General features: G+C 51.5%; 1 protein-coding gene across 4 annotated transcripts in view; it reads left to right on the forward strand.

Annotated features, from left to right (window-relative positions):
- The window catches only part of LOC123758712 (PR domain zinc finger protein 1), a 56,105-nt gene that overhangs the window by 33,963 nt on the left and 8,525 nt on the right, over positions 1-13,617 (forward strand). For 3 of the 4 annotated variants that reach the window (XM_045743287.2, XM_045743290.2, XM_045743289.2), the window contains exons 1-2: positions 2,567-4,024; positions 13,104-13,180. In XM_045743287.2, the coding sequence (XP_045599243.2) occupies positions 13,178-13,180 (3 nt within the window). In that variant the 5' untranslated portion in view covers positions 2,567-4,024; positions 13,104-13,177. Of the gene's footprint in view, positions 1-2,566; positions 4,025-13,103; positions 13,181-13,617 lie in introns of those variants that run through there. The other variant, XM_045743288.2, reaches the window with a different exon arrangement.

Genomic DNA, 13,617 nt, shown 5'->3' on the forward strand with positions numbered 1-13,617 from the left:
TCACAGTCTTCTATATTAAGCCAGTAAATATCCCGAGATGACCTTCGTGTCTAATGACCCGTCCCCGCACTAGGTCAAGGGGGAAGGAGGTCACGTGAGGTCAGGAAGGTGTACATGTCACTAATCTACGGGTCAAGGTCAGAGGTCATCCCTGATTTTCTCACAAGCTCTCCTCGTGAAAGTGAAATCCCCCCCCCCCCAACACACACAGGGGGGGCCTCGCAGCTGATTGGACAGCGCTCTGGGGCAGAGTTTCTTTCACCCTATGCCCCTGTTACCTAGCAGTAAATTAGGTACCTGGGTGTTAGTCAGCTGTCACGGGCTGCTTCCTGGGGGTGGAGGCCTGGTCGAGGACCGGGCCGCGGGGACACTAAAAAAAGCCCCGAAATCATCTCAAGATAACCTCAAGATAGTGGGGACCAATATTACTCCCGGACAAACTAATATGATGTTCGCCGATTATTATCCCATTTCTATAATAAAAATAAAACTCCTGTCTCTTCTCCCTCCCACTTCAGGGAGTCCAGACGGAGGTGGAGAAGGGGCCATCTTGACCAGTTGTTGTTGTCTTAGATTCAGCTGCTCGAAACACAAGTTCCGAGTAGCACGGGCTATGGTGAGCCCGTAGTAATCTGGAGCAGGTATGCGGCCTATATATACACACTGGGAGAGGGCGTATTCCTCTTGTTCCAGCTCACCCCCCTAGGACACTCCAGTTTACAATAACCCCAACACGGTGACCGCGACCTCACATGACCTCACTAGCGCCTATAAAAAGTAACAGGAGGTCTGACCCTAAAACCGTGGACGCCTGTAGCTTCCCAGGCTGACCTTGATGGCCAGATTGGGCAGCGGAGGTGGTTGTGCCTCGTAGGGCAGAAGGCCAGTCTCTAATCTTTAAGTTAATTCGATCTTAAAAAAAAAATGTCTTCTAGAATTAGAGTAAAACATGATTACACACACACACACACACACACACACACACACACACACACACACACACACACACACACACACACATACACACACACATACACACACACACACACACACACACACACACACACACACACACACACACACACACACACACACACACACACATACACACACACACACACACACACACACACACACACACACGCGCGCGCGCGCGCGCGCGCACCCACGCGTACGAACGTACGTACGTACGTATGTACGTGTGAGGTGTGAGGTGAGCAGAACGACGGTGACCTTCCCTAACCTTGGTCAGTAATTTAGTCGTCCACGGATAGTGAGAGTGGACGGTGGACTGGGTTGGGTGTGGGGGAGGTGAAGGAGCGAGAATGGTGGACGGTGGGGGGGGGCAGGTGGGGGGGTAGCTAAGTTTTGTGAGGGAAGGTGGCCTTGTGGTGGTGTGGTGATCAGCTGATCTGAAGTCCCGAAGTCCCAACAGGAACCTTGGGACACCTTTGCTGGTCCTTGGACACCCTAGCTGGTCCTAAGACATCCCTAGCTAGTTCTAGAACACCCTTGTTAGTCCTAGGAAACCTTAGCTGGCCTTAGGACACCCTAACTGGTCCTAGGATACCCTAGCTTGTCCTAGGACACCCTAGCTAGCCCTAGGACACCCTAGATGGTTCTTGGACACCCTAGTTTGTCCTAGGACACCCTAGATGGTTCTTGGACACCCTAGTTTGTCCTAGGACACCCTGGCTGGTCCTAGGACACCCTGGCTGGTCCTAGGACACCCTGGCTGGCCTGGTGGCGCGAATAAGCAGCCACAATCGGTCGCGGTGTTTACGTTCGACCGTGAGCGAGTGACGTCACGCATCCTGGCTGCACTCTACTTGTGTTCCCTCCTTTCCCCCTCCCTCCCCTTCCCTCCACTCCCCTTCCCTCCACTCCCCTTCCCTCCTTTCCTCCCCCCTCCCCTTCCCTCCACTCCCCTCCCTCCTTTCCCCCCTCCGCCAATGATCTATTCCCTAAGACACGGCATGTCGGGAGTGACTGCCTTAGACAACCGGTAGCTGATGAGGCGGGGCTCGGGAGCTATCACTCGACCCCCTGTAAACACATTTGTGTATCCGCGCGCGCCCCATCACCCCTCCCCCCCTCCCCCCTCCAACACTACGTTGCATTTTAACGTATAAATCTCCCTAAGGCCAGAAAACGATGTACTAAGAATCGCAGCCGCTGGCACCAATATTGACGTGATGTCCCGTTTTCTATTCGTGGATCCTCGGTTAGGTTAGGTTCGGACAATTTAGCTCATCAGTTTTCTAGTACTGTTGTACTAGAAAATGGAAGCGGCTCGCGAAAGTGATGCACTGTCCTGTTTTCTCCCGCATGCGGGAGGCAGCAGAACATGTGGGAGACGGCAGAGCATGTGGGAGACGGCAGAGCATGTGTGAGACGGCAGAGCATGTGGGAGACGGCAGAGCATGTGGGAGACGTCCAAGACGTGCGCCAGTGATCGAGCCCCGGACTTCACTCACTCTCTCTCTGAATAAAGTTGTCAAGGTCAGGGGGATAAGAGCATGTTTGGCACCGTAGTGGCACTGTGTACGAGTAACGGTGCCACCGCCCCCCACTCCCTCCCTTACTCCCTTGCCCACCTGCCCACCACGACACCATGTTATGGTGTCGTGGTTGGCTGAGTGCGTCTCTTCTGACGTACCACGTTCTTGTTGTTTAAGATTCGCTACCTGGAACAAAAAGTTCAAAGTAGCACGGGCTATGGTGAGCCCGTAGTGGAGTTGTGAATGATAGACGTACCACAGGCGCCCAGGTATTTACCGAGACCTTCATCACCCCAGCAACATCAACAAACATCAAAGCACCGTGAATTGTAGTGATGTAGAGGAATGACTGGAGTCGGGGGCGCGTGGCTCTGTGACACGGGCGCCGTGTGCCGTGGGGGCGCCGGGCACAGTAAACAAACATGACCAGTTGTGTTCCAGAAGGGTAGTGCCCCAACCCCAGGTGTGTGTGTGTGTTTGTCCCACAAACATACTCCCACCCTGGGAGCCCCTTGTGAGCACCTGCATTGGAGAGTTCCATGGGGGGTAGTCTCTGTGTATGTCCCACGTTTGTGTCCTCCGAGGGCGCCTCGTTGGGGTTGTGTTCCCCATCAGTTCGTGCGTTAGTGTCCTCCCTGGTGAGTTCCCTAGTGAGTCCCTCGGAAGTGCCTCGGTCTTGGGTTTGTTTACTATGGGTGTCTTGGTGGTTGGGGATAAGTGCTTTGGTGGGTTTGTTTCCCCCATGTGCGTGCCCCCTGGTGGATGGGTGCCTCTGGTGGATGGGTGCCCCTGGTGGATGGGTGCCACGGTGGGGGTAATTATGATAGCGCGGGCGGGCGGGCGGTAGCTGGCACCTGCGGCGTGCCTGAGGTGCGACAACTGCAGGAGGCGGCGGTGCGGCCACTGCTGGAGTTCCAATACACAGTGATCACACGCCCGCTGGCCGCCCCTCACCCCCTCACCACCGGCCCACACCCTCGCTCTCAAGTTCAGGGCTGCGTGCGGCGTACTGCCATTGTTCAGCAACTTCAGTTTGTTTTAACACTTAATATACGGTGAACGAAGTGCGCGTGGTCCATCAACTTGATAATGTAAATGCTCAACTCGCTGGGAAGTCAACTGAACAAGTCGCTCAGCACTATGCTTGAGCGTTGAAACTTCTGTGACTTATTTCCAATCCATATTGACTGCGGAAAAAAGCTACCTTGAACCAGTATGGGAATGTGACGCGCATTTCCCCAGCGGATAATTACATCAGTGCAGTGTAGAGTGCATCAATGGGCGAGCGGAAGGTCGCGGACTGGCCTCTGTGGTGTAGGTGTCCGGTTTAGTCTCAAGAACGCCAACAGAGTTTGCGTGGTGTGTGTGTGTGTGTGTGTGTACGGAGGTGTCTGGAGGCCAGGAGCTGAGTGCCGCGCCGCTGACACCACCATGATCTAGTCCTCGTCCACTCTGCTCCAACCGCTACCCACAGAAAGATATATACACAAGCCTACTGAGATTTAAACCAAAAATTCTGAAAGGTAAGATGAATTTTTGCATGTAAATAGACCGCTGTGTCGGTGTACGTGGGTGTTCCATCATGACATTACAACCACTGTGTAGTGTACGTCGGTGTTCCATCATGCCATTCTAAAAAAAAAAAATCACTCTAAAGATTGTGCAGATCATTTTACGTTTATAACTGGGCCCAGTGCATGACCCGAGGCGTAGAAGTGTCTGGCCTCGTGTCGCCATGCACTCTCTTACGTAAACACTCATTCAGAATGAATTCCTTGGCAAGCGCCGCCTGCCTCGTCCAGAGCTGCAGTTAGATGCAGGCGGGGTGGAGAGGAGGTAAGGGGCCCCCCGAGGCTCGGAGACGAGATGAGGGGCCCCGGGCTCGGAGACGAGGTAAGGGGCTCGGAGACGAGGTAAGGGGCCCGGGGCTCGGAGACGAGGTAAGGGGCCCGGGGCTCGGAGACGAGGTAAGGGGCCCCCCCGAGGCTCGTAGACGAAGTAAGGGGCCTCCCGGGCTCGGAGACGAAGTAAGGGGCCCGGGGTGCTTAAACCACAATGCAATTTTACTTCGTCGTCCTGAATGTTTATAAATAATTAATTCTCAATTAACAGTATGTTCCTATTGGGAAGAATAGTTCTTGGGGCCCGAAAAGCTATTTACAATCTGTGGATTATTTGCCAGTTTTGTCTCCAGCACATCTTCGTCCAGGAGAGATTTCCTTAATTAATTTCCTTATATCGTTGTGGCATATTTTTATTCCAAGATTCCACGTATATGTGTGTATGTTTACTATTTACTGTTTGTGTCTGCAGAATCCAGCTATAATCTCTTGATCTTTCTAACCAGTCTATTTTTCCTATATTATATCTACTTCATATATTTCTCTCTAACACACGCGCACATACACACACCCCCAGGATACACCCGGTAGCAGCTGTCTAACTCCCAGGTACCTATTTACTGCTCGGTGAACAGGAGAAAAGGAGGAGGGTTTGTGGGTGGGATGGTTCAGTGTTGGGTGGGATGGGAGGACGCGTGGAAGAGGTTGTGGTGGAATGGGGCAAGAGCAAGCGGGATGAGGAAGATTAGTGTCGTCTAGTTGAGGTTTTCTTAGCCTGGGGTGGCGGTGGGGGGGGGGGGTTATGCGTGGAGGGAGGTGCGTTGGGGTGGTGGAGGAGGGGGCGGTGTTGGGGAGGGTGCCAGGTGTAGCGGGATGGGGTGGGGAAAGATGCCAATAGAGTGCCAAGTCAGGTAGTCTTCTTGCTCTTCCTCTTCCTACTTCACCATCACCTCCTCCTCCTCCTCCCACATCTTCAAAAACAAACACTCCTTTCCCCTCCCTGGCTGTTTGTCTCAGTTGTTGTCGGTCCTTTCGGGGAGGTGGAAGGAAGAGGGGGAAGAGAATGAAGAAGAAGAAGAGAGAGAGAGAGAGAGAGAGAGAGAGAGAGAGAGAGAGAGAGAGAGAGAGAGAGAGAGAGAGAGAGAGAGAGAGAGAGAGAGAGAGAGAGAGAGAGAGAGAGAAGAGGAGGAGGAAGAAGCAAGAAGACCATCAAACTCCACATCAGAAAAAATAAAAAAAACATCGGGTCCATTCATGTATATCGGACGTCAAATCAAACAGTGAATCGCAAACACAACAAATGTCTTATTAATTAAGAATGTAGTTGACGAAAGAGCCAAGAAGAAGAAGAAAAAAATATGAAACACTTTTGTTTGCTTTTCAAAGGGGGGGGGGGGAGACTTAGAGCAGTGGAAGCCACTTACTTCAGATCATTGATAACTTTTCATGGGTAGTGTTGAAATTCTCGGAGCGTGACGATCTCCACCACCAACTAAGCACATACAGACACCTTCCCTCCACCCCTTTCACCACCCTTTCCCGCTCCCTTTCCCGCTCCCTTTCAGCCACCATCTCCCCCTTTTTCCCCCTTCCTTCCATCCTCTCTCCCCCCCACCCACACACACGCATGCGGGCGTGAGAGCTGCTAGGACACGTGTTAATGTTTACAAACATTGTTGCACGGAACCTTGTGTCGTGACGCCTGACGGTGAATAGCGTAGATTCTGGAAGCGTAACCCCAGCTGGCGTGTGTCTAGACCAGCTGGCGTGTGTCTAGACCAGCTGGTGTAGGTACCGTACAGGTGTGTGTGGGTTAGGGGAGGTGTACACTAATGCAGATATTATTGTATGTGCATACCTGTGTGTGCGCATCTCTTATGTGCGTCTTCTTGAGTGATAATGAGTAGTAGAGGCATTAACCGGTGGTCAAAGAACACCCACCTGCACACCCCACCTGCACACCACCACCTGCACACCCCACCTGCACACCCCACCTGCACACCCCACCTGCACACCCCACCTGCACACCCCACCTGCACACCTGGCATCTGAATAGGAAACCGTACAGTATTCATTGTGGATTGTGATGACTTTGTGGCCTCCTTGGTGATGTGTGACGTGAGCGCTTGTGGGCACCCTCCTGGCACCGTCCCGGTGTCCCGCCATAACTATATTTTCATGGAAATATTTTTTTCAGTGGGGGGAGGGTGGAGGAGTGTTAAGTGTGCAAGTAAGAGTTGACGGCACCGGTAAGGTGTAGTGTTGGCCTCATTGTAAGTGTGTATGATCGACACTTAATTGTTGTATGTTTCCCGACCATATACATGATGCTTGGCCTTGACAATGGGGTGACTTGTGCTGCAGGCGGGCGAACTTCACCTTGGATACAGGAGGGCCTTTGTCGTCATTGTTTTGCAGAGTTGCTGGTGGGACACGTGTGTGTGTGTGTGTGTGTGTGTGTGTGTGTGTGTGTGTGTGTGTGTGTGTGTGTGTGTGTGTGTGTGTACGTACGTACGTCTAACCATGGCTATGCACTAAGCTTGCTTTAAGGCAAGCTTAAGCATTGCCGGCCAAGCTTGAGATTAACGGAAGTTCTCTTCACTGATATAACGAAAGCCTAACATTGTGTGACTGAAGTCTCCAAGCCTCTCTTTCGTCATGTTGCATAGATCATCTCTTCATGAGATGATCTGTGCAACAGCGGTGGTTTTGTGAGCGCTGCTTTACGGTGAGCTCGAAGCTTATTGCACACGATTGACACTACGGTGTGACGGCCTTCGAGTTTCTTGCTTCTGTTGGTTCGGTGTCGTAATGTTTGGTCCCTCCAGCATCCGTATTTACCCAGGCTGATAGAGGTGAAGAGTTCTCTCGATAGTCTTTGACGAGTGAAAAAATAATATACAGGTTTCAATCCTAGGTTAAGCAAATTGTGGAGCTTATGGAAACCTGTGAACGATTTACTCCTGTATTGTGTGTGTGTGTGTGGTTTACTTGCACAAACATCAGTTCCCTTGCAGTAAGGCTGCAGTGCAACACTGTAGTTCAATACGATGCATACATTAGGTTGCCGAGAAGAGAACAAAGCAGGATGTTGCAACAAAAACAATACGCTACTTCACAGGAGCATTGCAACACAAGGCAAAACAATAACACCACAAGACCTTACAGCTGAACGGGGAGTAACTTGATGCCTGTCACAGTAGATCAAACCGGAAAAGAAACGAACAAGTCCTGTGCGTGCCTACCATCCCGAACCTTCAGGCGGGTGACGTGCCTCGTCAGTTGGCGTCAACAGGGAAGCCGACGTATGGGTACAGATGCGGAAGGGACAACATCCACCAATCGCAATGCGTTACAATGAGAACGGCAACTTGATCAGGAAGAACGGCAAGAACAAGAGCCGTGTGACCGTGAAACTTAATATGAACGTGTTCGAGCTGCAGGGATGGCCAGAGTCTCGGATACTGGTGGCGGAGGGTGCCTCTGTGTTGTGTGCTTGGTGGCCCCGTGTGGCGCTGTCTCTTCTGTGTTTGTGTGGTGTTTGGTGTTATGTGGTGCAGTGTGTGTGTGTGTGTTGTGGTGTGTGATATATGGCCTCCCCCCCCCCACACACACACAGTGTATGTGTGTATGTGGGGGGGGGGGGGAAGGAGAGAAGTAATGTGGTGGAGGCAGACTCCCTGCATAGTTTCAGATGTAGATTTGATAGAGCCCAATGGGCTCAGGAATCTGTACACCAGTTGATTGACGGTTGAGAGGCGGGACCAAAGAGCCAAAGCTCAACCCTCATAAGCACAACTTGGTGAGTACACACTCATACTCTTAGGGGGGGGCCTGACGGCTGAGTGGACAGAGCAAGGGAGTCGTAGTCCTTGGGTCCGGGGATCGATCCCCGGGGATGGCGGAAACAAATGGGCAGAGTTTCTTTCACCCTGATGACCCTGCTACGGGCTGCTTCCTATGTGTGTGTACTCACCTAGTTGTGCTTGCGGGGATTGAGCTTTAGCTCTTTGGCTCTTGCTCTTTGTGTGTGTGTGGGGGGGGGGGGGTCCAAAAATTAATTTGATTGACAGTTGAGAGGCGGGCCCAAGGAGCCAGAGCTCATCCCCCGCAAGCACAACTAGGTAAATACACACACACACACACACACACACACACACACACACACACACACACACACACACACACACACACACACACACACACACACACACACACACACCAGTTGATTGACAGTTGAGAGGCGGGACCAAAGAGCCAAAGCTCAACCCCCGCAAGCACAAATAGGTGAGTACAAATAGGTGAGTACACACACACACACACACACACACACACGTGCGGATGTATAGAACACATATATAACCCTAAATAGTACCGCCGGAGTAGTTAGGACGGAAATATGAAGCAGAAACACAAGGAGAGTGAGAGGACCAGTGATAACAGCTGACGACTGAGGCTGGGGTGTTGTGAGGCAACCCCTCACTGCTCCCTCACAACACCCACGAAGCGGTGTGAGGCTCCTACCATACGTAGGTGTCAATTCATGTTCAAATTAGGAAACAGTATTCACAAAACGTTAGTGCAGCCCTGAGCACAATTAGTAGAGTACACCAGATGCTCTGCATAAACAGGTTCGAGGTGTGCGTGTACATAAATACCGCTTGATAAGCTCTATACGATCACACACACACACACACACACACACACACACACACACACACACACACACACTGGTGCGCACACAGCGACCTGAGCACCACCTGGTGGCCGGGAGCGCTCGGTGTCGAGGCCAGTGCCAGGTGCGAGGGCTGGGACACGCTGGCACTCCGCGGTCATTCACCCAGTGCCTCTCACGTCTGCTTTTCAAGGTCTCGGAGCGGAGCAGGTGACGCAGTGCCGTGGCATTGTACAATCCCCGTCCCTGTAAGCCTAGTCCGTCGACACGGGTCGGTGGAGAGGAGCCGTGTGTGTGTGTGTGTGTGTGTGTGTGTGTGTGTGTGTGTGTGTGTGTGTGTGTGTGTGTGTGTGTGTGTTTACTGTTTATGCCTGCAGGAGCGAGCGGTTAGCTCTTGGATCCCGCCTGTCTAACCCTCGATTGTCTTTTGTACTGAGTCCGGACCTATTTTTTCTCAATTATATCTACAATATATTAAACACACACACACACACACACACACACACACACACACACACACACACACACACACACACACACACACACACTCACTCACTCACTCACTCACTCTCTCTCTCTCTCTCTCTCTCTCTCTCTCTCTCTCTCTCTCTCTCTCTCTCTCTCTCTCTCTCTCTCTCTCTCTCTCTCTCTCTCTCTCTCAATCTAGTGAGAGAGAGAGAGAGGCTTAGGAATCTGTACACTAGTTGATTGACGGTTGAGAGGCGAGACCAAAGACCCAGAGCTCAACCCCCGCAAGCAAAACAAGGTGAATACAACTAGATGAATACACACACACACACACACACACACACACACACACACACACACACACACACACACACACACACACACACACACACACACACACACACACACATCCCCAGGATGCAGCCCGCAGCAGCTGTCTAACTCCCAGGTATCTGTTCATTTACTGCTAGGTAAACATATACATTGGGTGAGTGAAACTGCCCACTTGTTCCTATCTCGGCCGGGAATCGAACCAAAGCCTCACTTCTTGGGTCCCGCTTTTCAATCTTCAGTTGACTGGTTTAGAGAGCCAAGCTCTGTGTACCTCCGTCAACACATGCCCTGGCACCGTGCATATTATCTCTCTCTCTGTTATTCTCTATATCGGCAACTCTGTTTCCATCTGTTCTCTTGTTTGTGTACGTGTCTATGACACTGAGTATTTTGTATGGGGTAATCATGTCTCTCTCTCTCTCCTGTTTCGTATCATTGAATGTCATGAGGTTTAATTCATTTAGTGTTTTCATTTAACTCATATCTCTCAGCTTCAGAATTAGTCAGGCGCCTTATCACAGGACTTTCTCTATCTCCGCTCAGTGTCTCCCAAGATAAGGGCTCCACGTGTACTCACCTAGTTGTACTCACTTAGTTGTGCTTGCGGGGTTGAGCTCTGGCTCTTTGGTCCCGCCTCTCAACTGTTAATCAACTAATAACAACACACACACACACACACACACACACACACACACACACACACACACACACACACACACACACACACACACACACATACACACACACACACACACACACACACACACACACACACACACACACACACACACACACACACACACACACACTGTGTGTGTGTGTGAGGTACACATGTAAACACAAGACCCACCGCCCAGCGTCTAATCAAACCTCTGCCCTTCCCCTCGTCTCCCCCGCCAGGAGGTCCTCGAGGTGTACCACAGGTGCTCCCAGAGGAGAAGTGCGTCACTCGAAGTGGAACACTCAAGTGTTCTCCACACTCGCTTTCACCCCCCCCCCTCCCACCACCCTCCGAGTGAACTGGTGGGAGATAGAGAGAAAGATGCCTTTGTACGAGAGAGAGAGAGAGAGAGAGAGAGAGAGAGAGAGAGAGAGAGAGAGAGAGAGAGAGAGAGAGAGAGAGAGAGAGAGAGAGAGAGAGAGAGAGAGAGAATAAAGAAGGGCACACGTATTGACTCTTTCCTCGTCACGTCAAAGGACGCTGCGTACGCATGATGTTCACTGCGTCAGATGTTAACGATGAGCCAGGATTATAACATGGAGAATACCAGTTGTGTTACATCACAACACTCATCACACTCGGCTCAGGATCTCGGCTCAGTCTCAGTATAAGGACAGCGGCTACAGGGAGTCCCGGGCGAGGGGGCAAGAACGTGGGAATGTAAGGTGGGAGGGGGGGCCAGCGGGTGAGCACAGGTGCTCACGGCACCTGTAAACGACACATACAGATGTTCGTGTTGATGGTAATGAACTTGGCACAAAGAGTTAGCAATGTGGCCACGCTTGGCCATGATGCATGTGGGTCAGCAGGTGAGGGATGCACACCGGGTGATGACCTCTGGTGGAGTAGCAGCTGCTGCTGCTGGCTCCCCCAACACTCCCCCACACCCTTTCTCCCCCACACTACCCCACACCCTGCCTCTCCCACACTACCCCACACCCCGTCTCCCCCACACCCTGCCTCCCCCACAACTCCCCAACACCCCGCCTCCCCCACAACTCCCCAACACCCCGCCTCCCCCACAACTCCCCAACACCCCGCCTCCCCCACACTCCCCCACACCCCGCCTCCCCCACACTAATACTACCAACACTTGAGGAAAGATGCGTACGTGTCTGTACTCACCTAGTTGTGCTTGCGGGGGTTGAGGTTCAGCTCTTTGGTCCCGCCTCTCAACTGTCAATCAACTAGTGTACAGATTCCCGAGCCAACAATAAATTCTTATTGGAAACATGAGTTAGAGTATATGTGAACACACCAACATCGCCTCACACCTTTGTTGTTCTATCTTGTGGCGTCATTATTTAATGTTGACCGTTGCTGAGCAAGAGCATCACCTGGCGCATGTTGCTTCCACTTCTGCCTCTTGCAATATGCTCACCTCCCCTCCCCCTCCCCCCCCCCACCTCTTCCCCCCCGTCGGTGTATTATGTTGAATTTGGTTTAGTTATTTGTCATAATTATTACCGGTGGTTATTATGATTCCTCTTAATTATCATAATTATCAGCCTTAGATGTGTGCTGGGAATTCGTGACCTTGACACAATGTCTGTTTGTAATATTATATGTTATTACCCTCCACTGTACCTCCCTCCCCCTGGACATTCCCCTCCCCTCCCCTCCCCTCCTTCCCCTCCCCTCCCCTCCCCTCGTCCTCATCCTTTTCCCTCTCTTTCATAACCTTCTCTCCTTCACCTCCCCTTACTACTATCCACTTCACTTCCTTATTCCCCTTCCTCTTTCTCCCCGTCTCTTCTCCTCCCCCCCCCCCTACCACTCGTTACCCATCCCCCCCTTCCGCCCCTCCTGACCTCCCCAACTCTTCTCTCTTCATTACCCTAACTCTCCCTATCCAATTCTCTCTTTTTCTCCTGTATCTCCTCCTTCTCCTGTGTCTCCTCCTTCTCCTCCTTCTGTGTCTCCTCCTCCTCCTGTGTCTCCTCCTCCTTCTGTGTCTCCTCTTCCTCCTGTGTCTCCTCCTCCTCCTCCTGGTCGCCTCCTCCTCCTGTTAACTGCCCGTCTGCCCCATTTCCTGGTCAACACGACCCTGGGTGACGGTACTGAACCAGCTGAGCGATGTATGAGCTCACCGTCATACAGGTTCTTTTACCCCGCCGCCGCCGCCATACCGGGGAAGAACCAACAGATGCCTGAGCACCTGTTAGTCTAGGCATGCAGGTGCAGCTGCTAAGTTCCTACATAGCACCGGATACATGCTAAAACGGGGTGGTGGGGGGTGGTTGGGGGTGCGTCGACACAGGTGCGGGAGCGGCCACATACATATGTTTCAGGGACGAAGCTTGCTTCCACAGTTGGAAGGAACAGCTTGATGAAGCAGTGCGCGCGCGTGTGTGTGCTTGTGCGTGTGTGTGTGTGGGGTTCCCGCTGGTAGCTTGGATGCCCCTGGCTTACAAACAATTCATGACACAACATTCCAACTCGTCAACTCTTAATTAATTGCATTCGCTTAGGACAAGCTCAATTATCATTGATTCACAGTTGTTATTGATATGTTTCAAGGAAAAGGAAATTAATTAGTGTTTTTTGTTTGTTTGTGTGTGCAGGTTGGTGAGTGTGTGACGTCACTGGGACTCCTGCCTCCGGCATGTGTGTACCTCGCTTGTGAACCAAACTACAGATGGTGAGTTGATATTATCCACTGTTTTACTCTTCTTGCAGGTCAATGCTATATAAATATTGGGGGGTCCATTGACCATATTACGGGCTATAGCCCGTAATATGCAAGCCCTGGAAACACAAACCGAAACTGTCTCTATTTTCCGCTTGTTACAACTTGTAATAAAGTTGTTACATTTTGGCTTAACGTGTTTATGACGTATTAGAACGTTGTTACAACTTGCTATATTGATTGTTATAACTGGTTAGGAGGTGTTAAAACTTGTTCGAACGTTGTACCAACGTCGTAGTTTCGGTGTGTGTTTGGCGGGATATTCATGCCCGTGCCACCTCTTGGGTGGCTTAATCTTGATCAATCAATTGACCATATTTGCTCCATACACAAGTCTGCAACTCGGGTTAATGATGACTTACACCTTTCTTATTTTTTATCTGGGGGTT

The sequence above is a fragment of the Procambarus clarkii genome, chromosome 31 (assembly GCF_040958095.1).
Source record: "Procambarus clarkii isolate CNS0578487 chromosome 31, FALCON_Pclarkii_2.0, whole genome shotgun sequence".
Classification (NCBI taxonomy): Eukaryota; Metazoa; Arthropoda; class Malacostraca; order Decapoda; family Cambaridae; genus Procambarus; species Procambarus clarkii.